The sequence below is a fragment of the Balaenoptera musculus genome, chromosome 3 (genome assembly GCF_009873245.2).
Source record: "Balaenoptera musculus isolate JJ_BM4_2016_0621 chromosome 3, mBalMus1.pri.v3, whole genome shotgun sequence".
Taxonomy (NCBI): domain Eukaryota; kingdom Metazoa; phylum Chordata; class Mammalia; order Artiodactyla; family Balaenopteridae; genus Balaenoptera; species Balaenoptera musculus.
In genome coordinates this window covers 144,930,071-144,957,092 of record NC_045787.1, presented here as the reverse complement: position 1 = coordinate 144,957,092, position 27,022 = coordinate 144,930,071, and the positions used below count along the sequence as shown (strand labels likewise).

The following is a 27,022-nucleotide window of genomic DNA, read 5'->3' as shown; positions in this document are numbered from 1 at the left end:
GATATATTTTTGGATTAGTTTCTAAACAATCATTTATTAGAAAGAGGAGTACAGGTACAGTGTGAAAACCAACAATACTGGTAATTCTGGAGAGATTCTTTCCCTCCTGCCCCGACCAGATCTAAGGTCTAACTACCACCTGTTCAACAGAAGCTGGCCATTTGCCCCATTTTCCTTCAGGGAGCCACTGACTAAGGATCTCCACCAGCATGAACCTAATGTCTCCCGACAGGCCTTCACTAGCCAAGAGGGACCTGGGTCGAGAGCACCAGTTATTGGTCACAGGATACACAGTCCATAGAAAGACTCCTGTGGTGCAACCAGCTGAAAGCCAACTAGAGAAGATGGGGAGTGTACATTTGTCCTGACACAGCTTTGTTCCCGCTGGCTGCCAATTCACTCCATATCTGGGGCCAAGCTTCTGTTAAACTAGTCTTCTGTGGCTAAAGCCATGGTAAAGTCTTGGGTAAATATATTATCTTTCCAAGTTCATACAGTAAGAAGCGAACCATGGCTATGGCACAGGACTACTGGAAGAAGGTTTGATTAATTTTGGTAGAAGGTTTTGAGATCATGGTTTGAAGGGTCATTTCAGGCATTTGATTCATAACTCTTTGCAATACCAAATTTATAAGATGACATGATTACATTTTAGAGCAAAGAATTGATGTGGCATGAAGTTTGTGAGAGAGTGATGGTAGAGGTGGGGAACTGCGAAGTAAGAGATTTTGTTTAATCCTTTACACCTCTCAAAGGTGTCTGCCAGAAACATATTCTGGCACAAGAGATACATGTGCTCTAGATACTGTTCAATAACAGATGCTATTCATTGTAGCCAAATACAACTTTCTCCTTTCAGGTATGAATAACTGGTTAGAAACGTTATAATCAAGAAACCTAGGCTGCTTTCATACTATGCAGTCACACTAAACAGAGGCTTCGCTGTTAATACTACCGAACATTAGCTGACTATCGAACATTTCATTATAAAACACGCACACTGTAGGATTCCACAGTGCATAAAAAAGGGAATCAAGAAAAATGCACCCCTACACTTATCCCTGTGCACGTGCCTATTTTAATCATAGGAATCTGGGGCTGTGGTGAGACAAGCATAAAGACTGGTGATCCACCACAATAACCAGCAGCTCAACTCACCTGAACTATTTTCCAAGCCTTCTCTGGAACTCTGGACACATCACTCCTCAGGCATACATCCTAAAAAGCACAGAGTTTAGGGACCTGCCACCTGGCGTCAGGGATAAGGGAAGAGCAGAAGTCCTTCCCAACTTCCGATACAGGGAGAACGTGGCTCAGGATCTTTGTGGTTGTCACTTAAAATATTCATGGGACTTAGATTTTATTCTGGAGGCTAGGATCAGAGGCATAGTGAAGTGCTGTTCAAAGCCTGGATGTGGTTATATGGATTACAATGGGTTTGCTTCCATGAAATAATTCAAGAAACCAATTACTAAAGGATAGCCCTGAAAAAGAACAAATTATAAATAACACCTAACAGAACTATTTTTAAGAATCTCTTAATACTGCTGTTTCCCATGAGGCACTCTCATTATGCAAGTGTGGCAACTGGGCCTAATGATATAAGTAGGCCAAGTCATCTTTTGAAGGGTAAAAGTATATGCTCAATAAATGAAACTCATTTCTGTCGTCACTCAGAAGGTTAAGCAAATCACATTGAGTCTTCCACCACTTAATCTAACTCCTGCACACACACTCTGCCTCCAACCTGCCTCTCTGAAACATGTCCCATTTCCTACATCCAAAACAACTGCTGGAGTAGGGGCAAGATGGCGGAAGAGTAAGAGGCGGAGATCACCTTCCTTCCCACAGATACAGTAGAAATACATCTACACGGGGAACTGCTCCTACAGAACACCCAGAACAACTGCTGTACCTTCCTCCTATGAGCCACTCAACTCTCTATCCCTTTAGGAAGGACAACCTGACAAAAAGAGTAAAGGAATAATGGCCCATGGAATGAAAAAAGGGCTGCCAATGACATTGTGCATATTTTTACTATTCTGTCAAATCTGCTATTTTCATTATATTCTCAAACTTTACTCAAAAACGTTGATCCTATAGTCCTTTGTAGCTTTTACTTTCTGTCTCTCACACTAGCCTAGTTAGTGAAACCTTTAACTTACCCTAAATGCAAAGGATCAGAGTTCACCTTCCGATGGCCTACTGACGTCTTCAAACACTAGTATCTTCAAACACTAATAAACACTTCAAACTTTCTCTGAGGAGGCAATATATGCAGCAATAGGCTAAGTACCGCTTCCATCCTAGTCTTCCTACTGAATACTTTTATGTTGAAAATTAGCTACAACATATGCAAAAGTCTAACTGGTGAACAAAGACAACATGCAGTTGCCCAGGAAGCATAGTCTTCTTTCAATAAGAAGACAGAAATGAGCAAGTTGAGTATATATTTCAGATGATTTCAACTAGGAGGAAACACAGAATGCATGTCTAGTGCAATGCACATGGGATACTGAGTGAGACTACTACTTGCTAGCCTAGCACAGTGCTTGGCAGATAACAGACATTCAATAAATATTTTATTTAATAAATTAACTCTATAATTCTAGTAAAATTAGTTAGCCTCTAAGAGTCTCAGTTTCTTCATCTGTAAAATGGAAAGAATAATATCACAAAGTAGAAGGCAGTCTAGTGAAGTGGTTAAAGATAGATTCTGAAGCCCAAGACAAGTTGGATTCCACCACTTACTGAGTGATTTTGAGCAAACTGCTTACCCTCTACACCTTAGTTTTCTCAAATATAAAATGAGGTTGATAGCTGGACCTAATTTACAGAATCTTTGAGAGGATTAAAGCAGTTAACATATGTAAAGCACTTACAACTGTCCTGGTACATGGTAAAATTTCCATAAAGTACTGGCTATTATTATTGGGCTGGCAAAAAAGTTTGTTCAGTTTTTTCTGTAAGATGGCTCTAGTAGCACTTAGTTGTCTTTAACTTCATTCGAAACAATTTTGTTAGATTGTATGTGGCAGCTGTCATATGAGCATGCATTTAAACAAAAACTTATCAAAATTGGTGAATTTTTGTGTAGCCACTTTAATATTGAAGATGGAAGAAAAAAAGCAACATTTTCAGCATATTATGCTTTATTATTTCACGAAAGGTAAAAACACAACTGGAGCGCAAAAAAAAGATTTGTGCAGTGTATGCAGAAGGTGCTGTGACTGTTCGAACGTGTGAAAAGTGGCTTGCGAAGTTTCGTGCTGGAGATTTCTTGCTGGACGATGCTCCATGGTCGGGTAGACCAGTTGAAGTTGACAGCGAGCAAATCAAGACATTAACTGAGAACAATCAGAACATGGGAGATAGGTGACATACTCAAAGTATCCAAATCAAGTGTTGAAAATCATTTGCACCAGCTTGGTTATGTTAATCGCTTTGATGTTTGGGTTCTACGTAAGTTAAGCGAAAAAAACCTTCCTGACCATATTTCCTCATGCGATTCTCTACTTAAATGTAATGAAAACATTCCGTTTTTAAAACAAATTGTGATGGCAATGAAAAGTGGATACTGTACAATAATGTGGAACCGAAGAGATCGTGGGGCAAGCGAAATGAACCACCACCAACCACACCAAAGGCTGGTCTTCATCCAAAGAAGGTGATGTGTATATGGTGGGATTGGAAGGGAGCCCTCTATTAATGAGCTCCTTCTGGAAAACCAAACGGTTAATTCCAACAAGTACTGCTCCCAGTTAGACCACTTGAAAGCGGCACTCATCGAAAAGCATCCAGAATTAGCGAACAGAAAACGCATAATCTTCCATCAGGATAACATAAGACCGCATGTTTCTTTGATGACCAGGCAAAAACTGTTACAGCTTGGCTGGGAAGTTCTGATTCATCCCCCATATTCACCAGACATTGCACCTTCAGATTTCCATTTATTTAGGTCTTTACAAAATTCTCTTAATGAAAAACATTTCCATTGCCTGGAAGACTGTAAAAGGCACCTGGAACAGTTCTTTGCTCAAAAAGATCAAAGGTTTTGGGAAGATGGAATTATGAAGTTGTCTGAAAAACGGCAGAAGGTAGTGGAACAAAGCAATGAATAGGTTGTTCAATAAAGTTCTTGGTGAAAATGAAAAATGTGTCTTTTATTTTTACTTAAAAACCAAAGGAACCTTTTGGCCAACCCAATATTATTGTCATCAAATGCTGTATTGTATACAGCACTGCCAGCACAGTGTCAGGAACACTTGGAAAGTTTTTAGCACACAGTATGCACCAAATAAACATTAGCTATTAGCCATTAGAATATGTGGTCACTAAATGGCCACTATTATTATTAAGTAAGATAGTCAAACATTAGTCTGGCATTAAGATTATGAGGCATGCACCAAGATGACGGTCCCTTTTATTTGTGCTTTATTTGGCCTAGATGGCGGAAAATAAATATTTCTTCTAAACTGGCATGTGAGTAGCTTTAATAGTGGTTAAAGAAGAGTGATTAGAGGGAAGAGAGCCGCAGTGAAAGACAGACTGACTCCTAATCTTCTGTCTTCTACCTATAACTTCTATTTTACAGAGGAGGAACAGTAAATGTGATGGGAAAGGAGACAGGAGGAAAACAGAATGCTGTGTGGTAGCGGGTGATGTTTTATCCCAAGGGCTCTGTACAACCTAAGTTCCTGATTTCAAAGCCCTCATCTTCCTTTTTGGAGTCATCACAAGTTCCTGTTTCCTGTCTGCAGGATAAGTTCTCATCTCTGGGTTAAGTAGATGATTTACATCCATGTGTCCAATAAATTATCAAAGTCTTCCCAATTCAGGTAAACAAGTCCATCCGATTCTCTGAGTTTTCTTTGCTAAATTAAATGCACACAGACAGGGGTTCCAGAACATCATCATTAGAGTTTTAAGTTATCAAAAAAGTTTTTGTGTGATAGGCCCAGTAAGAACAGAAAGGGGCTGCCTTTCATATATAAATATAATATTGATCTCTGACACTAGACCACTAGGTTGAGTTGCTTCTCCTACAGTAGGGTGGATTTTAGCAGATATCTAGGATCTAGCTCGATTCTCTTGTGACTGATGGCTAGCCAGAACTAGAGGTCCAATCTGTGGTTGTAGTGATGAGATTTTTCCTCGGGAAGTAAAATAGCAAATATGGGGATGAAGCTTGTGATGATGGTCTTATCAATCATTACACTTAAAACTGATCATGTCTGGACTCATGTCTAAATACCTACATAGGTAATGTGATACACTCGAAAGCACACTTGGGTTTAGGGTATGATGATTTGGTCAAAAACCCAGGACACCAAACAAGTTTTTAACCTTCCTGAAATCTTTTTTCATATTCTGCAAAATGAAGGTACTCCTACCTACTAAAGGGAATATTGCTGAGAAGACTAAATGAGAAAATGTAATAAATAATGCCACAAAGTGGAGTGAAGCACAAAGAAGAAACCCAATACAGGTTAGATTAAGGTTGGAAAGAAACATGACCTCAAATGCTATTTCCTAGGCATTTCTCAGTCTACATTACCTGAAAATACAGAATTTGTCACTTACAGCATGGATGATGTTTTAGTACCCAGTGCCCTGAACTTTAGGAACTTCAGGAATGTTAAGGTTGGAGAGTATTGTATAAGTAAGGCAGCTGCATCTGCTGGGGAGAGTGGTATTACAGCCCATGTCTCAGAAATGCAAATAACCAGAAAAAAAGGACAGTTGAGAACTGGGACCAACAAGCATGAAAGCATTTCTAATGAGTCACTAAAGTGGGCTAAGAGGCAATATGGAAGGAAGTGGTCATGTACACTTGGAGATAGGAAAGGACAATAAGTGGCTGAAGGCTTAAAAAAAAGGGTTAAAACAAAAGTTGAAAATTGCAATTTCTCAGTAAATGTAAAGGCACCAGTGCACTAAGGTATTTCGCACATTTCAGCACTGTCTATCCTTTTACAATTTTCCTCATCAAAAGGTGTGGGAGGTTGTCCATGGAAATGCATTTCCAATTTTGTAATGCGAGTCAATCAGAAAATGTAATCCATGTTGGAGAAAGTCGTTTCAAAGCCAACTTTGCTTAAACACATCTATTCAGTCAAGCAAGGGATACTGGCGCTGGGGAGACACACAGGCTTAAGGGAAAACAAAATCCCAATAAGTAGCCAAATGTGCTTCTATTATTTCAAGATTCCTTCAACAGAAACATTATGGGAAGATAAAAATTAGGAAAACACTGAACTGAACTAATTCAAAGTGTTAAAAAAATATTTTGCATTTATGTTTTATAACCAAGTGCTTTTCCCACATTTGTCCCAAGGCAGCAGATGAAGCGCTATATTCACTACTGCTAATACTAGCAATTGGGACACGCTCTTTGGCAAGGCAGAAATAAGATAATTGTTCAACATAGGCTGGCTTTTCAGAAATACTGGAAGCATTGCCTGTAATTATAGACATCTGTCACTGCTAGCCACTCAGTACTAACCCTGACATCAATATACAACCATAGCACTAAACTGCCTGCAGGCATAGCAATGCAGACCAGATACGCTAGGCAGGCAATCATCTGCTTCATCCAAACTATCTGTCAAGGGTTCCAAACCACAAATAGCTCTTACATTTTGTATCCTTAGGATAATATGTTGATTTATTTTAGATTCTCTAATATTTACAGCCTAGGCCATCTACTAAAATAAAGAAACAAAACTTATGGCTAATGGAGGCAGTTACTGTTCACAGTCATCATAAAAGGTCATAGCTCAACCCTCAAATGTTAAAAATTGATGGCAGCTTTAACCATGTGCTATCATACAGATGTTTCCTTTTGTAGAGGCAATTATTTTCAATAGCAATTCAAAATGGTAACTACAATCTTTCATCAGCAAGTATGTTGCCACATTGATCTAATAGAAATGCTCATATTTTAAGAGCTTTTTTGAGAAGTAAAGGTAAGTTTCAGCGATGAGTACTGAAGAATCCAGATTGTCAGTTTGGGTTTAGCTGTACGTATAATACTGTATCTGGAAACATTTTTTTTTTACGTACACAGATGATGTAACGTCTAAAAACTAGGAAATGATATTGAAGGATAAAATACTTGGTTAATGAATGAGTCAACTGACATATAATCTTGCTGGGTGTAAAGCTTATTGAAATATACATGTACATCTACGTTCATATTTTTAAAAGCCCAAAGACACACTGTAGCTTTAAATGTCACTCTTTTTTTTCTTTTTAAGCAGCCAGGGAAGCAAGCTGACAATTATTAGACATTTAGACTAATCAGGAATAAACACTCACAATTATCACAATGTGTTACTGAAAACCCAGATATTTCTTGGTTTGATCACAACAGCCTATGCTGAAGAAAAACTATTAATTACTGACAGAGAGTGAGCTTACAAGTGAGCTGCATCTTAAAAACCTCTTTTAAAATACAATTGCTAAATGCCTTACAGTGCTGTAATGTGAGACAGGTTCAAATCTTATTACTTCACTGAAATTAAAACCTAAGTTTTAATACTGTTCAAGTCGAACAATGATTCCACACTTTATTGCTTTTGAAATCCCTTGATGATCATAGGAAAAAATGCCCCCGAGAAAAAAGACTGTTTTCGATAAACAGAAAATACAGTTTGCACTCTTAGCCTCTTTGTCATCACAAAAAAAGGATTTAATGCCAATTCTTTAAAAAAAGACTTTTTTCCCCCACAAAATGTGCACCTTGTGTGCCATTTGTAAAATCAGTTCACTTTTTTTTATTTATTACTGCAGCGCGGCAAGGCAATAAAGAAGCTACCGATAGCTAATAAATTACGTGCCTTTTAAAACAATTCTCTTGCTACAAAAACATGTAACTACAAAGGTTTACATTTACATGGTACATCACATGAAATGTCTGTATTTGTGTTCTATTAACCATTTTGGCAAATTGTGGACTTTTACCAAATAGGTGATAGAAAAAACACAGTGATTCACAAATGTCGACGTGATATAAAATAAAAGCCTTTGTAGTAAGCTACTCTTTTGCTGTTTGCACTTCTAAAAATCCTCCAAAATTTATTTTAAAATATGTTTTGATAAACTATTTTATGCATCAAAAAGGTACTCAAAGATGTTCTAGTCAAGGTTAATTTAAACTTTACTCAGTGAATACAGAGACCTATGAAAGTACCCTTTTCCTGCCTAATTTATGTTCCTAGTATCATTCAGTCTTAAAAATCATAGCTCCTAGGAGTTACTTGAGGACAAGTTATAAAAGGCAAGATCACTGGATGTAAGGCAAAAATGCCCTCAATCTGTTCCTTAATATATTTTCTTAAAAAAAGATACAGAAACTTATTTTTTTAAGAAATACTCACATCAAACAAACATGTCTTGTTAAGTAATAATCTTTCTTTTAAGAGAATATTATCTTCACGTATCCAAAAGAACTGCCGAAAAACCTTACTTTATGAAAGAAAGTAAGCTGTTTGTTTTTCTGGTTGGTTTATGTACAAATGAATTTTGAACAGTCTGTACTCTAATTCCAGGGTTAAACTGTTAAATTAATCAGGGTATTTGCTTAATGCTCTCACCCTCTAATCTCATGATGAGCATGAATTTATGAGGTAGTGTATTGTCTTTTATTATTAATTTCCTCCATTTCCCGTAATAGCTATTATAGCTGTGGCTTTTTTTTTTTTTTTGTCTTATACCTACAAAATTTCAACTTTGTTCAATTATGTATGATGAACACTGCTTCAATATTCAAAGCACAAACAACTTTGATCCATTTCATATTTACTTCAAGATGACGGTCCACCATACAAATGAATAAAAATTCTATATTCTCTAGCACTCCATTTCTCCATTCAGATCTACTTTTTCTCCCTTTCTTTTGAAATCAGCTTGATGATGATGATTAACAATTAGGAATTCGTGGAAGATATGTTTTTTGAAAAGTTCAATGAAATAATTTTATTTCATTTTCACAGACTTTTTAGAGGGGAATCATTACCACCATAAATAACTAATGTTCTATAAACCACATATCTTTACATGTAGAGAACCCAGGTATATTTCCTTATCTTCTGTTTCTTTTTAATAGCATTACTCATGTTTATTGAAATCATGACCTTTCCCCACACTGTAGCTGACGTACAATGATAAAATTCTTAATTAGCAACCAAGAAAAACAGCTGGCAAAATATGAACTTCCTCTATGGCCCTCTTCTCTCCCTCCTATATCTCATTGACAAAATTTCATTTTAAATCTTTAGTTACTTGAATTATCCCTTTTGGCTGGGAAAGAGCTCATTCAATGTAGTGTCTCCCTTAGATCACTAAGATTGTGCATTCAAAGCAGGTAGGGCAGGTATCATGAACTCCATTTTTTTTTAGATGGGGTTTAGAAGACGGCTCAAGAAGGCCACCCAGTGAAATGGCTTGTTCTCCAACTTCCTACTCAATGGTTTTCACTAATTGACAACAGTGCTTCCTAGCTACTAGGAAAAAATATGTATTCATGGATATTTATCGTAGAAAATCCAAATTAAACTTTCTACTGGGTGCTATTTTATTCAATGCATGGAGAACAACCTTGCCTTATATCTGGCACCTATTTGACAGAGGAGGAGTGGTGGGTGGTTCTTGGTGCCAACTGAGAGGGGTAGAGGAACTCATTTGTTTTACTAATTACCATCCTATCAGGGATGGAACATTTACACTGTCACCAATTTGTTAAACTGTCTGAAGTGTACTGATACTTAGATTTCTTGGTCTTGTTTTGCAATCTTGAATAGGAAAGTGGAAAACATAAAGCTGGACTCCTCTGGTCTCTTTTTGCACCAATATGCAACTCCTCGTTCTAGTTTACTGACCTGTTTATTTAATGCACAGAACTGAACGACACTGAAATAAACCCCAAGCATCCCCCCAGGAATCCTTCCTGGACTTTCCCAAGATTACATTAGGTATTTTCCTATACGTTCCCACTGTTGTTCTGCATATCAAATATGGGCCTTATCATATCAAACAATGATGCCTGTCAGCTCTGTCTGTGTTCTCCACCTGTCTATGATGGCAGAACTATCTCTCTTTATAATAATAGTCAATATTATGGCCCATTGTTTAGCACATAGTAGGCAATTACATGTATTTGTAATGTCTACATGTTTTTTCCAACACCACCAAGCAGTTCTCAGGGGACACTACTTGGATGTCTCACATCCAATTAAGGGCTCTGTCACACAAGACTGCTCCTAATTTTCAAACACCAATTGGAAGTCCCCAAAAAAAGAAAGTAAGAAAGTCCAGGTAGTCACCTGTGCTTCTGACCAACTAGCTACAGATCGAAGGTTCCAGGGACTTCTTCCTTGGGTTTGATTAATTTGCTAGAGTGGCTCAAAGAACTCAAAGAAACACTTTATTTACTAGATTACTGGGATATTATGGAAGGATGTAACTCAGGAACATCCAGATGGAAGAGATGCTTAGAGCAAGGTATGTGGGAAGGGGTGCAGATCCTTTTCTAATTTACAATCCTTAAAAACGGAACATTAGCTGGTTCCAATCCACTGTCTCCTAATAAAACACTGCTCTAATTAACAACACCTACTTCAAAAAAATGACTAGAATCAGAATAAAATTTCTGTTTTTGTCACCATGAAATTTGACCATCTCACCCTACCTAACCCATATTCAATCAATAGCGACAGATATACGATACGTATCTTGTACCTAGGATACTGCCTCTGTCCTCAAGAATCTCAAACTTTGTTAAGAAAATAAGGACACAGAGCAGAACACTTAAGGAGCAAGACTGGGAATCAGTTAGTCATTTAGTGAATTCAGAGTTAGATTTAAAGGTCAAATCTTGTGCATGCCCCTTCCTACCACTGTGTTCTTAGTCAAGTTACTTTGTGGCAGAACTGGGGTTAAGAACACCTTTATCATAAGATTATTTTGAGGCCTACAAGATATAATGTATGTAAAAGCTTATTATCATAGTGCATGGCATATAATAAACAATAAACGAGTGCTAGCATTGCCATTATCATTATTATTTAACTAAGTTTTAATGAATATGATCCAGGTATTAAGAACTGTAAGAGTGCATGCTGGAATAGAACACTGAAGGATGGAGATTGCTGTGGGGTAAGCGGGGGGGAATGGGGAGGAGAAAAAAGAGAACAATGTAATCTAAGATAAAGATGGTGAGAGTCAGCTTGATAGAGGGGATCTGTGAAAACTAAAATTGGCTAGTAGGTGGAGCTAGATTCTGGAGGACCTTAGAAGCTGAGGACTGTTGGCTAGATGAAGGCAACAGAGAGGTCTCTGAAGTGGGAAGGGCCCTATGATAAAAGTGGTGTTTAAGATTTGTCTGACTACAGTGTGTGTGATGGACCACAGCCAGAGAGGTCTAGCTTTTATTTTTCTTGAACCCTTTGTTGTCTCTGACATCATGTGTTCCCTCTTCTTGATATTTTTAACCTTCATGGACACAGTATTCTTGGGCTTCTCACTTTTCAATTCTTTATTTTCCGTTAGAAATGTTTATTTTCCACATCTTTGAGCTGAGAGCGCCCTTCATCCTTATATACCCAGTTCCTTGGGGGAGGTTCATCTGTTCACAAGGTTTCAATTAAATATGTACCCCCCCAAAACTCTAAATCCATAGTTCCAAAAGTAAGTACTGAATGTGGAAAAGAAATTCCTCTCTACCTCATCTGTATTACTAAAGAAAAGTAGTTAGGGTTGGGAATTGAAAAGAAAGGCCAAGGTGGCAAAATTGTGACAATTTTGCCTCTATTTACTTGAACAAGAGGAAAGTCTGAGGTAGGCCAGGAAGGAGATTACTGCCTCCGTTAATTATATAAGAACACAGCATATCAGCTAAAGGCTCATTTGGTTCTTTACTGTCTCTGATTATGACTCCAGTGACTTAGCCTCCAACGATGACCATTAACCTCAGAAGGTTAGAGATGGAGCCCAGAAGTTTCTATCTTTCCTTAAGTAGTTGAGAATCTTTCATTCATGGACTTACCGACCTATTTGTATTTTCATTTTGTGGCACTCCCTGGAAAAATAAGTCCTATAAGATTTCATTATCCACCAAAGAAAGCAGAACTTCTTCTTATTTACCCTGAACTTAATGTAAGGCTAAGGGTACTCTTGAATTTAAATATTTACAAAATTTTCAAGTTCTACCAATATTGATTTAAAAAGCCAAAAACCTGATCTTTTCTCTTAAGTGTTTAACTTTCGAGGCTGAAGAGGCCTAATACTTTCATACTGTTGATTTCTACAGTGTATATGTGAGCTGTGATCTAAAAAAAGTGAAATATAAATAGAGGTTATGTCTATTGACTGTGCTTTTAAATCATCTGAACTATTGCATCTTTGGGGTCCGTTTTGTACAGACCACATTTTTGGGTAGTGATAAAGGTCAAAAAACATGTAACAACATCGCCATTCAATTCTGATTACCATCTTAAAAGGCTACTAGAGGGCTTAATGTTGACAGGCAGAAAGCTCAAGGAAAAAACAAATTAGCTGTTTTAAGTTTTTAGAAACAGGCTACACGTGTTCCTTTTCTTTCTTTTTAAGTAAAAGCATTTTTTAAAAACCTTAAAAAAAGCAGAAGCAGAGGACCAAGTGCCAACAATACTTCTCAATGACTAGAGAAGAAAATAAAATGTCTACAGACTATCAAAGGCTAGAAAGAGTTTCTGAACTTCACAAACCAAATGAAGCATACTCACCTGCAGCTAAATAAAATCCCTGATTCCTTATGCTGAGGCCCTCTATCACATACTGTATCATATCTTTGACATGACAACATTTTTGAAGAACAGTGTAGAAGAGCTAGAGAAGCTAGAGCTCAAATCCCCAGTCTCAAGTGTGGCCCTAAACAACTTTCTCAATTTCTCTAAGAATCAATTTCTTCATTCACAAAATGAAGGTAATAATATTTACCTTGTAAGGCTGTAGAGAGGATTAGCAATAATTTGGACAAAATGCCTAGCACAGTATTTGGTGCACAATAGGTACTCTATAAATACTATTTCTAGTGAGGACATCAGTTGCATATTAGAAAACAGTTAAGCTTATAAAGAATTAGGAATTTTCATTAAACTGTACAACGTTTTTCTTCTTTTTTTTTTAATGAGAAGGGGTAAGTAAACAATCACTTACATTCAATCACTACGTATCTTGTTGTTAATGTATCGTATGACGGTCAACTATCTGTTTAGGCAATTCAAATACTGATGTCTGAGAGTAAGTAATTGGGAAGGGAGAAAAACATTTTAATTATACAACACATAACACACTGTACCTAAATTAAAAAGCAACTATGTCTTGAGAATTAAATAGGAATATCCTAAAAGCACAAGTTTTTAAAAGAGTGGTATGGATTCCTAGCTTACTGTGAAAAATTCCCAGTCACTATTGAAGCTTTTTAAAAACTCCAAAATGGCTGACAGTAAGTAAAGAGAATATAAAAGCAGATGGTTCGGATAGTCTGAATACAAAAAAGCAGGTGCTTAGCAAAACAGAAGCATTTGCCAGTCTGCCAGCGCTGCTGGCTCCTGCTTCCACATCCTGCTTGCGTCCTCCCCACATCTGCTCACTGGTGCCCATGTGATACATTCAATTGGCTCACAGGATGAAGAGCAACAACCTGCAAATCCAGAGACTACTGAGATCTGTTGTTTAAAAATGCAATTTCCTTTTCTTTGCAGGTTCCTCTCACTATTTTAAACTCAGAGAGGTGGAAAAATTATCTTTCTTCAAGATAAAGACACATCCCTTAGATTTAAGAAAATTCTTTTAACAACAGCACAATAAAAGGATATTAAAACTTGGCTTATGGAACACATTAATACAGATGTATGCAATCTAACCCAAATCTTAAACCATGTTTGCAGACTATACTCTCTACTGCCCAAGTACAGTAAAAGAAGAACCTTAAATTAGCTTCTAAATAAGTTAATTAATAATAAATTAGCTTCTAGGAACAGAAAGAAAGCAATCACAGTGTCTCTTTATCACATGCAGAACCAAACTACACATCATTTTTCACAAAATATCACTTTTGTTTTGCCTTGAACAAACTAAGCTAGGAACTTCAAAGGAGAATATAATTTAGAAGAAGGCTAAAAATACAGTAAGTTAAAAAAAATAAAATGAACAGTCATATGGTGAGAGGAGCCAGACAGGAAATAGAGTTCAGATTCCCTTAACGGTGCGATGTGGGGTTTTGAAAAAAACAAAACAAAAACCAAAACTATGTAATTACTTGGCACTTCAATGGACACCTGTGAAAAATATCACAACTTAGACATCAATAAAAAGGAGCAGAAGATCCAGGGTATCTCCAAAAGGGGTCAGGGATGCTGGAAACGGATGTTGGTAGGTATCAAACTAGGAAAGAGCCCTTGCAGAGTGGTGAGGGAAGTTGAGGGTGACTTTATGGAATCGGTAAAGGCAGCATGTCAAGTCAGATGGCTTGCACATGCTAGTTACAGAACCCATGGTCACGCTTACTTTGCTAACAGCCTCCTAGTTGGTCACTCTAGTTTCTATCCCACCAATGGTGGGTACTAAAGTTCCAGGGACAGGGATGATGACAATGATGATGAAGATAATATGAGCAACTATCACTTACTGAGTGCTTAATATCTGCTAGGGACTATGCCAAGTACTTTATATGCTCTATCTCATTTAATCAATATGATAACTCAATGAAGCCGGTAGGCATTAATATCATAATTTTACCACTAAAGAAACTGAGGCTCAAAGAAGTGATGTGTCGATGGAGTCAGACAGTTTGTATGTGACAGAGGTGGGATCTGAACCCAAGTAAGAATAATGCCAAAGACCACACTCTTAACCAATTTTTTTTTTTTTTTTTTTTAAATTCTAGCCTCTTAAGCACCACCTCCAGGGCACTTGCTATAAATTCAGAGACATGACATTATTCCTCGTATAGAATTATAGGATTTTAAGGTTAATTTTCAGCCAGACTTTTGACTATTGGCATTCTCCTCCTCTTCCTCCTGCTTTTTTTAATTAATTAATTAATTAATTAATTTTTGGCTGTGTTGGGTCTTCGTTTCTGTGCGAGGGCTTTATCTAGTTGTGGCAAGCGGGGGCCACTCTTCATCGTGGTGCGCGGGCCTCTCACTATCGCGGCCTCTCGTTGCGGAGCACAGGCTCCAGTCGCGCAGGCTCAGTAGTTGTGGCTCACGGGCCTAGTTGCTCCACGGCATGTGGGATCTTCCCAGACCAGGGCTCGAACCCGTGTTCCCTGCATTGGCAGGCAGATTCTCAACCACTGTGCCACCAGGGAAGCCCCCCAATTATTTTTTATATATGATCATGAACTGCTCTAAAAATATATAGTTACATCAATACCAAATAGTATTAAACTATAGAACTCTTTACAAAGCACACATGAGAGCCTCAAACATGGCTTCATATTCAGTTATGTTATCATAAAATCATATTCTTTAAGTGGTTTTTTCCATATAATATTGAATTTATGACTATTAATTGGGTAGAGTAGTTTATTACCTGATATTAACTTTTTTTTACTTTTCTTCAGCTGCTCAGAAAAGATGAATGAATCGTAATTTCACTTGCTCTTCCCTGTTTTTCTTAAACATTAACGCAAAATAATAGCAAATATTTACTGAAATGTATATGTCAGTCATTGCGTTAAAACAGCGTTCTCAACCTCAGCACTACTGATGTTTTTGTTGTGTGGGGCTGTCCTGTGCATTGTAAAATGTTGAGCCTCATCTCTGGCCTCTTATTCACTAGATGCCAGTAGCACCCCTCCCCCAAATCGTGACAACCAAAAATGTCTTTTTGTCAAATGTCCTCTGGAAGATAAAACCACCCCTGGAAAGAACCACTGTGCTAATAAGCACTTTACATATATTTACTAATTTAACGCTTCCATCTACCATGAGGTAGGTACTTCTACAACTATTCTAGTTTTATAATGAGGAAATTGAGATGGAGCGATCAGGTGTATTTGAGGCAAAAGAACAAATAAGTGGTAGAGTTAGGGTTTAAATTTAAGCAATGTGACTCTAGAACCTGTGCTCTTATCCAGTACATTATGCTACTTCTCTAGCAAAATAAATTAGCTTTCTCAGGCCTAAAGAATTGTAAGAATTTTTTTTCCTGGTTTAACTTACTACTATCACCTGGGAAAACATTTAAATGGGGAACATAAAACAAGGCTCGCACAGCTCCAATTTCCTCAGCCGGCTCTTCTTAAAGTGGCATAATTTAGACGAAGTTCTTAGCTTTGGGGGAGGGGGCATCTCCCAGGAAAATGTACATGTACAAAATTTTACATACTTTTTCTTTTTAGTTTTAGAGGATTTTACACATAGAACCTGAGTTTAATCCCTGTCCCAAAACTCACTAGCTGTACGGCCTGCTTGAAGTTATTTAACCATGCTGCTCCCCAGATTTCCCCTGTAAAATGAGGAAAAGATCACTCACCCTACATGATTGTTGTGAGGCTTAAATTGATTACATGCGTGAAGCACCTAGCAGCGTACTGGCACCTAGAAGCTACACAATAAATGGCATTCCTCCTCTTGATAATTCTGTTTTCTTGTTCTGCTCTCTCTATCAAAGAAAGCCTCATCTACTTTTCAATATGCTCTAGACTTTCGGGGGCATAGTGCTCATCATCTATGTCTTCCTTCAATTATTTTATGCATGTCATACAAATCTGGTCTTCAGCTGTATTTGTTATTACTACTTTTTCACCTCACCCTAATGCTCAAGGTAAAGGGGAAGAAAGAGAAGGAAATCTCCTTGGATGCATTTCCTTTCCAATGTCAGAGGTAGAATCTCATGAGATTGCTGCAAGGAATAAGGGAAATCTTTGTGAAATGTTTGGCATTGCATATTATAGGTGACTGATAAATGTTTATTCTTCCTCGTGGGCTATTAGACACAATATGGGGGCTTCTCTGAAATGTCCTTTGAGTACTTAAAAATCCACCTTAGTAATTAAAGTAATGCTTTTCCCTACTTTTTTTGTGTTAGTTTTTTAAGGAAAGGTAAGGCATTATGCAGCCTAGAAACACTATTTCTAGGGAATGAAGTATAGAGCCCACCATGCAGCTTTCAGAAGAATAAATATGACATGTACTCGGGGCCCATCCCATTTACAGTTGCATTACTGTCATGGGCAACTTCTGGTGTGAGACTTCCTAAAGTTGTATAATTGGTTCTTTCATGTTATTTTATCCAATCTTTCTCCATCACTCTGATAAAAAGGCCATTTCTTTATTTTTGGTAGTATCAAAACATATAGAAATCCCGAAAAGGGCTGCTGAAAAAGTTTGGAGGGCCAGGGAACAGAGGAATCCTGGACAGAAATAAGGGCAAGTCAATTCCTGAGGCTTTTAGGATATGAGTTTGTCCCTAGGAATTTATACCAAAGAAAAGTTTCAGCTCCTCTTCTGCTTTTCATTAGAGAGAGACAAAGGACTCTGGCTTAGGACAAAGTAAAAAGAAATATAGATTTTATTTTAAAGCACAGATGGCCTAAGAGAGGATTATAGGCTTGGAGACAGAGGATGGTAAGATGCTAACTTACCCAGCCCAGAATGTTGGCTGAATCCAGAATATAATGCCAGGAAAAATGACCCCCAAAGGAAACCTGTTTGAGGCTTCTGATGAGAAAGAAAGCCTCAGGTTTCTTAAGAGCCATTGCTAAGGTTACTAAGAAATCTGGCTTGACTTTTCTTCACATGCTATAGAAGCCCAGGTATTTAATGTCCAGTCTTCACAGTATATGCTAAAGCATCTCTTGATAAAACAATAGCCCTTCTGATTCAATATCATGCAAGCATCACGCAAATCATTTAATAGTGGATTTAATCACAGAAAAAGCCAAGTGAAACATGAAATGTTCTCCCAACAGGCCACTTCTCCATCTAAGCCTGGAGCCAAAATCCATCACAAGTGAGAATACTCAAGAGAAGTAATAATATAAAAATCATGTGTCCTTCCCATTCTTAGTTTCTATGAACCAACGCAGAGCACTCCATGGTCTGTGACATCCAAAAAAGATGATGACAAAGGCAACTACAAATTATCCTGTCTCACAGTAAGTGATAACGTCATTTCAAAGTGAAGCAAAACACAGAAAGAGATTTCACAGAGAGTCAAACACTCAGAAAAGGTCCTCCAAATCTGATCTATGCTGTGTTGTGGCAGACAGATACTCTAAAGGACAAAACGCCGTTAACAAAACATATAATGAACTCTTGTTGCCATTGGGGGAGAGGCTGAGGGCACCATCTGCAGGTACCAGTAAGTGAAAGAGGCTGAGATGGCTAAAAGGCAACACATAGTTTGTATCTTTTTCCCTCTAGGATTAAGAAACAGCCCCCAGAATAACGTTTTTGAAATACATGAATGATCAATCACTCCTCTTACCTAATTAAAAGCCTTCAAAGGCACACTTCCCTACAGGATAAAACTTTCTTTCCTTAACTTGCTGTGGAGCACTCTTCCTAATCTGGCCCTTCCCAACTATGGTAATAACCTTTCCCCTAACTTCTGTTATTTAGTGTGGAATTTTACCCCACCAAGCCCCGTGACATGGGCTGATCATGTCGTGCTTTCATACCTCCACGGCTTTGTATACACTGTTGCCTCGGTCGGGAATAGTCATCCTTCCCTTTTCAACCTGGCAAAATCATCTCCATCTTTAAGAGCCAGTTCAAATGTAATTTCTCATGGGATGCTTCTCTTGACTTCTTTCATATGGCACTTCATAAACTTCCTTTGTCATACTGTGTTGTCAATTATTTGTTTGTCCATCTCTTTCTTCCACTAGTCTGTGAGCTCTAAGCATAGTGACTGGAACATAGCAGATATTCTAAATTTTACTGAAGGAATGAATAAACTAGTCCAGCAAGGGACATTACCTTGGAAAGGTAATTTGCTTCTCTGGGCCTTAAACTGCCGTTTGTAAAATTAGGGAATGGCAAAAAAATGTTTTAAAGATATGAAACCATTTCCTCAAATAAGAGCTTACCTGGAAGACTAACATGAGAGACAGATTAAAGCAGAGTGCTGTTTCATGCAGGGGAAGGTGACTTGCCAAGCTCCTCCTCCCATTGCTGGAAACTTTGCACAACGCAAGCTGGAAAACTTGTGGACTACACATTTTATGTTTTCTTCCAGTTTTAATATTCTATTATTCTATGATGTTATTCAGTTTTTCAAAGCAGCACATACAAAGATTATTAAGTAGAAAAATTCCATTGTTCTACTGTCCTTTAGGAACAAAAAACTCAATTTGGAACCGTATTTTCCCATAGTGAATTATTTTGTAGGTACAGCAAATCTGGACTCACTAACTGTGCTACAAAACTGAGTAATTATGGAGCCATTTACCCTACTAGATTACTAGATAAAATCAGGTTGTTTGCGACAATCATTCATTTTAAACACAAAATGTTGCAATTGATCAAATAAATTTTAAAAATAAAAAATGAATTGTTTAATAGTCTTTTAAGAAACCAGGCCTTTATTACTTACGCCTGGAAAGAAAAGGTAAACACCTATAAAAATTTCAGTCATGTGCCTTTCTTTGTAGTTAAGAGCTCTAGGTCTGAAACACTGCTGTATGTTTCATTAGCTATCAGTGACGGTCATTTATTGAGGCTTAATTTCCTCATCTCTAAAACTGGTATAATACTTGCTTCACATAGTTGTTAGAAGGACCAAAGTAAATAAAGTATCTAGCATACTGACTGGCACATGGTAGGCCTCTAAAAACAGTCTACATTTCATTCCCTAATGAATACTAATAAACTATAAAAGACAAGCTTTTCTAGAGTTCTAAGAAAAAAAGTCACTTATTTGGTCACAGGTAACACTCAGTACCACCCACCTTACCACTGGCAATTTATTAATATGAAAAGACTACGACTGAATATACCCAAAATTTGCATTATAACTGAAAAAGCAAATTCAAAATAATTCCATATTCATGATGGGCATAAAACATTATCCTTTCTATAAACGGCAGGTAAAACATTTGGTTCAGACTACACCAACAGCGATCATGGTTTGGATTCCAAGGCCTCACCACACAACAGGAGCATACATTTACTAGACATTCAGTTAGTGACATAGTGCTGTATAGCTGGCCTCTAACAATATTTTTTCCTCAATTACAGTCTGAACAATTGAAACTACTTTTTAACAGAAAATTATATGAAAAAAGAGATCAGTCTTGCTTTCAAGAATCACCTATTACCTTAAAAGAGAGTCTCTACAAACATTCTAATAGAGATATAGAGCACAGAAACCAAAAATAGCAGCTCTATTATCATTAAAAACCAGAAGCAAACTAATGGCCATATCACGGAGGAATTTAACACCTCTATTTCCAATATCAATATATAAGAAAGATTCTGCACTAATGATGACCTTGTATATTTGAAACAACTTACAACCTTTTGATATTTCACCAATAAATTTGAATTTTTTAGTCTTGATTTTACTCCAAAGCAATATATATTATACATTTTTACACAATATATACTAAACAGAAAAGAAACTAAAGAGTTAGCAAAAAATGGAAGTATATAAAATGCATGATGAATATGCCAACCATTTATGACGCAGGTATTATTCAGCATTAGGTCTTCATTCATAATTTTTAAAATGAATTCCTGAATTAAGCACACAACCTTTAAAAAATTGGGTGACTGGATTCAGGGTTGGCAGTAGCAAAAGTTAAAATAGATATTCCTGCAAATTAGTCCTGCAAAATAATTATTTTGATTTTAGTCTTCTCTAAATTAATTTAACCAATTCTCCAGTTTAGGCTTTTTGCTAGATCAAAGTATATATCTTTGCACTTTTTGGCTTCATCCTTGATAAACCACCTTTAAACACAACCTTCCTTAGTTGAACTCCTATGTCTGAATATTTCTTTTCACTGGGAAGGGATCTTGTCTTGGGCTTCATTCAGGAAATCATCAATAAAAGGGCCTCTCTGATACATTCATTTTCAGTAAGTGGGTGTTCCAGTAGAGGAAATAGGAGGGAAAGCAAAGAAACACTTTTGGGGAACTTTGCCAATATTTCTTAAATGAATGATAGGAGGAAGAATCAGGTGGAGATGAGCAAGGACAGCCTGTCATGGGCAGAGAATGGCATGAGAGCTGTCCTAACACAATCAAGTAGCCAACAATAATTTCTGCTTTTCATTCATTCATTCAATTTTATGGAACGAGACTGGGATAGAAGGCAGTGGGAAGACACAGGTTGTGAGGAATATTCTGGACTTGGAATTGGTTTTCATATCTTCATGACACGTGAATGCAACTTCCACAGTAAGGTAAGGACATGATGAAGAGGTTCTTGGGTACAGAGCAAATGCCTGCCTCAAAATATTCAGGAATTTTTTTTTAATTGGGTATAATTTACATACTATAAAATATACCCTTTTCAAAAACATACAGTTTTATGAGTTTTGACAAATGCAATAGTTGTGTAACTGCCACCACAATCAAGATATATATATCAGTATATCTATATCAATCATTTCCGTCACTCCAAAAAATTCCTCTGGGCCTCACTGTAGTCAGCCAAACTCTAATACCTCTACTTAGGGATCCATGAGTCCAACAGGACTTGTATCAAACACAGAAACAGAAGACTGACCGTCGAAAGGTATTTGGATTAGGGTTTCTTAAACTAGGACATAATACGACATCTGCTGTTTATAGCCCAAACTCTGCTCACAGAAGAAATAACTAATCTAATGTTGGGCACGTGTATTCAGCCACAGTTCCAGTTCCACCACTTAGCACAGTACATACAGCTTATTCTTTTATTCATTTAATAAATGTTCAACTGAATTTGATATATGTGAGCTTGACGAATATTCCAGCATGTGTCAGGCACTGTGCTAGATGCTGGTATGAACAAAATCAAACACATCCCCATCCTCACTGAGGTTACAGTTCTAGTGAAAGAGTCAGATAGTAATCAGATAATCACACATATAAACATTATTACAAACTGTGAGAGCTGCTATAATGGAAGTGTCAAATGTTCTGACAGTATACAAAAAAGGTAACCACCTGGTCTGGGAGATGAGGGAGGACTTCTATGATGAAGAGATATTTAAGCTGAGAGCTGAGGGGTGAGTAGGCATTAACTGGGTGAAAATGAGGTTGGGAGACACAGAAAAGAGTGTTTCAGACAAGAGAAGTGACATGCACAAAGGCCTGGAGTTATATGAGTATGGTACTTCTGAGGGTCTTAAAGAAGGCCACTGGGCTGGCTAGGAAAGTAGGGATTACATGAAGTTAAAAAGGTAGGCTGGGGCTAGATTAATAAGGGCATGTAGCATTGTGAAGTTGGTTTTTATCCCCCAAACAATGTAAAGCTATTTAAATAGATGGAAAGATAGAATCAGATTAATTTTTTGGAAAAGACTACTCTGGGTACAATGTATAAAATAGGCTGAAAGCATGGGGTGGGAGGACAAGAATAGAGTGAGGATTCAAGTTAGGAGGGTAATGTAAGAGCCCAAGTAAACAGATAGATAGTAACTTGGACTTGCTTGTTACTGATCTTAGAGGGAAAGCATTCAGTCTTTCAGTATTAAGTATGATGTTGGTTTTCATTGGCTGCCTTGACCAGAATAAGGAAGGTCCCTTCTATTCCTGGATGACTGCATTTTCACTAAGAATGGGTGTTAAAAACGTCTTCTGCATTTGCTGAGATGATCACATGGTCTTTCTTCTTTAGCTTAAGAAGGTGAATTACTTTGATTTTTAAATGTTGAACCAACCATGAACTCCTGGGATGATTCCATTTAGTTGTGCTGTTATTAACCTTTTAATACACTGTTGTATTGATTTACAAATGTTTTGTTGAGAATTTCTGAGTCTATGATCATGAAGAATATTGATCATTGGTTTTCTTCTTTTGTAGTATTTTTGTCTGGTTTTGGAATCGGGCCTTATAAAATAAGTTGGGAAGTATTCCTTTCTCTTCTATTTTCTGGAAGAGATTGTGTAAAATTAGGATTATTTTTTTCCTTACATGTTGGGTAGAATTCTCCAGTAAAATAATCTGGGTCTGGAGTTTTCTTTATTGAAAGGTTTGAAACTATAAATTTAGTTTCTTTAATAGATATAAAACTATTCTGGTTATCTATTTCTTCTTGAATAAATTTTGGTAGCTTATGTCTTTCACAGAAATGGCTCATTTAAAATAAGTTGTCAAACTGTTTTACTTTATTACCTTTTTAAATGTCTGTGGAATCTGTATTGATATCCATACTTTCTTTCATTCCTTTTCTTTTTCTTTTTTCTTTTGGCCATGCTGCGTGGCTTGTGGGATCTTAGTTCCCCGACCAGGGATTGAACCTGGGCCACAGCAGTGAAAGCACCAAGTCCTAATCACTGGACCACCAGGGAGTTCCTTCGTGCTTTCATTCTTGATGTTAATTTGTCTTTTTTTTCCCCCTTGGACAGTTTAGAATTATATTTATTAGTTTTGTCTTTTCAACTAGATTTTGGTGTCAATGATTTTCTCCATTGTTTTTGTTTTCAATTTAATTGATTCGTGCTCTTATCTTTATTATTTTCTCCCTTCTCCTTGCTTTGAATTTAATTTACTCATTTTCTAAATCAGAGGTACGCAACCTATGGTCTAAGGACCAAACCTGGCCTGTGACCTTTTTTTAATAGCTTTTGAACTAAGAATGGTTTTCACATTTTTAAAAAGTTGTAAAAACAAAACAAGAACAAAAAAAAAGAACAACATGTGTCAGAGACCATATATGGCCTTCGAAGCCTAAAATATTTACTATCTGGATTTTGACAGAAAAAGTGTTAACCCCTGTTCTAGATTACTGATTTGAATCCTTTCTTCTTTTTCTAATATGATCATTTAATGCTATAAATTTCACTCTAAGTACTTCTTTAGCAGTATCCCACAAATTACAGTATTTTAGATTATATTTTCATTTTCATTCCGTCCAAAATATTTTTTACATTGAGAGTTCCTCTTTGATCCATGGACTACTTAGAAGTAGTTGTTTTATTTCTAAATATTTGGTAATTTTCCAGATAGCCTTCTGTTATTAACTTCAAGTTTAATTTTTTTTCTGGTCTGAAAACATACTTTACAGGATTCCTATTCCTTTCAATGTGTTAACATTTGTTTTATGGCCCAAAATACAATCTATCTTGGTGAATATATCATGTGCATGTGAGAGAATGTATACTCTTCTGTTGTTAGATGAAGTGTTCTATAAATGTCAATTAGGTCAACTTGGCTGACAGTATTATTCATGAAAAAAAGTAAAAGAACAACCATTCAAAAGCTATGGCTTGTTCTTTTAATTTTTTTCCATGCTTTTTTCTATTTGTGTTTCAGTTTGGGTAATCTCTCGTGACCAGTCTTCAAGTTTACTGATTCTTTCCTCAATTGTGTCAAGTGTGCTGATAAGGCCTTTGAAGGCATTTTTCATCTCTGTTAAAGAATTTTCCATTTTTAGCATTTATACTTAGTGCTTTCTTAAAATTTTCAACTCTGCTGAAATTACCCATCTGATCTTGCATGTTGTCCACCTTTATCATTAGAATCTTTAACATATTAATCATAGTTACCTTAGATTCCTTGTTATAGAGTTTTAATGTCTGCATCATAGCTGAGTCTCGCTTTGTTCTTTGCTTTGTCTCTTGGCTGTAGGCTGCTTCTTTTTTCTCCTTTCTTGTAACTTTTTGTTTAAAGTCAGACTTTTTGTGATTTTTTTTGCTTCTGGAAATGCGTGTGTCTTTCTGCTAGGCCTTTTGTGTGGAGCTTTAATAGTTAGAAGCTGGGTTAAGTCTGAGTTTTTTGTTGTATAATTACCCACAGTATATCATAGGCTTCAAATTACTCTAGTGATACCTTTTATTTAGAGTGGGAGCCGGCTCTCAAAGAGGGATTTTCTCAATGTCTGCTCCACCCCTAGTATTAGGTTTCTCCTTTGTGCTGTGCCTCAGATATTATCTGTCTTAATGTTCTTGTAACTCTCCTAGCAATATTCCATTATTACTTGTTAACTGACACTTGTCAGTCTGCTGATAGGGAATGGGTGAGAGTGTTCTGTGTTGTTTTGATTAGGTGTCAGTCTTGGGCAGGCACTGTGTCTCTGGGTCACGGGGATATGACCTTCACAGTGCTCCTGTCTCTCCTGCAGCTGTGGTTCTGGGCCCAGCACATATTCCTGTCCCTGTTCTCTGACTGAGCAGAGTTGTCTGCCCCCCCCACCCCACCCCAAAAGTTTTCACTGGTTGCCTTTCTTACTTTGTAAATTAATACCTTTTTTTGGTAGGGGAGATGGGGGAGAAGGGTTCAGGTTAAGTTTTGTGCCCCTCCTACTGTTATTCCCCTCATCTAGGGCTGCACTTTGAAGGATGCTTTCTCAGGACTCTTGCCAATATCTTTTTGGGGTAGGAGGGATTGTCTGGTGGGGTGTGTGAAGAAAGAACCTGAAAGAGGGTACAAAGTCTACATATATCTAAGGCTGTTGGGGGCTCTACTTTCTCTTGCCAGTCCATACTGGGCCTTCCCCAATTCTTTTTTTTTTAATTTAATTTTTTAAAATTAATTTTTATTGGAGTATAGTTGATTTACAACATTGTGTTGCTTTCTGCTGTACAGCAAAGTGAATCAGTTATACATATACATATATCCACTCTTTTTAAGATTCTTTTCCCATATAGGTCCTTACAGAGTATTGAGCAGAGTTTCCTGTGCTACACAGTAGGTCCTTATCAGTTAACTATTTTATGTATAATAGTGTGTACCTCCATCAATTCTTTGAACTATTCTATCCCAATCATTCTTAATGGTGTTCATTGTATGTGCCTCAGGTAAAAGAGTACTTGTGTTCTTTCTCTCCTAGTAGGCACCTATCTCTTCTTAGATTTTAGGTTGTTTGGTTGCTCTGCAACCTCAGCTCTCTGACAGGTTCAAGAAAAGTCATAAACTTGCAGTTTGTCCAGCTTTTTTGTTGTTGTCAGGGTGGGAGTGATGCATCTTCCTGCTTTCTACAGTCCCAAACAGAAGCTAAAAGCCTATTGCTTTTACTCCTAGAATTTGAGTCAAAATGGCCTCAGAGGCAATCTGATTCATTAATTTATTTTACAAATGAGAATACTGAAACTCTAAAAGAAAAGAAATGACTTCTTCGGATATTTAGTGACAGAGTCAGGGCAGCTTTACTTATTTACACAGTAACTCATTATATATAGTATTTGGAGTGATATATAGGAAAACCAGACATTAAAAAAGTAAAAGAGGAATTAAAATGAAACATGAGGACCTGGTATAATATAAAGTTGTATTAGAGTGTAGATGGGGGGGTGAGGGAGGAGAATTATCAAAATTCATAAAAGCAGATTATAAGGTTTCACACAATGGTATAGTTGAGCCATAAGTTGGGGCCAAATTTCCAGATGTCCAAAGTGAAAAGTAAATATTATTTTATAGTCTTTATTATCCATTAGAGGAATATATATGCATTTCCTAAGCACAGAGTCATATCCTAGTGCTAAATTTTAAAAGAAATTTCTCTCATGTGGTTTCATATAGGGACCACTGAGAAATACAATTGTTAGTCTCAACAGCACCCCTAAAGCAACTACAATTATCAGGTTTTACACAAATGCTGAAGTTAGACCTTAGCTAGAAGTGTTCAGTCTTCAAATCTAACCCTATTTTTACTCTGCTATGCAGTTCATTCTATAGCAATTTGCTAGCATAGAGTGCTATTATACAAACTATTAATGATCACTGATGACTCAGTTAACACCAAAATAGGTATGTCCTAGGTTACAAAATTCTTTCAAATTAGAAGGGTCCTCATTACCTTGTCCCATTCTCATTTTAGATATAAATTAGATCATGATAAATACTTTCTTATGAAAAATATAAGTATAGGCAAGTT

At 37.0% G+C, this 27,022-nt stretch overlaps 1 protein-coding gene across 3 annotated transcripts in view; it reads right to left on the bottom strand.

The window, feature by feature from the left end:
- RANBP17 (RAN binding protein 17) overlaps nucleotides 1–27,022 on the bottom strand; it is a 307,007-nt gene that overhangs the window by 102,525 nt on the left and 177,460 nt on the right. The window contains exon 15 of one of the 3 annotated variants that reach the window (XM_036846016.1): nucleotides 1,159–1,218. The exons of the other annotated variants lie outside the window; for them this stretch is intronic. Within the exon in view, the coding sequence (XP_036701911.1) occupies nucleotides 1,159–1,218 (60 nt within the window). The remainder of the gene's footprint in view (nucleotides 1–1,158; nucleotides 1,219–27,022) is intronic. 3 annotated transcript variants of the gene reach the window in all.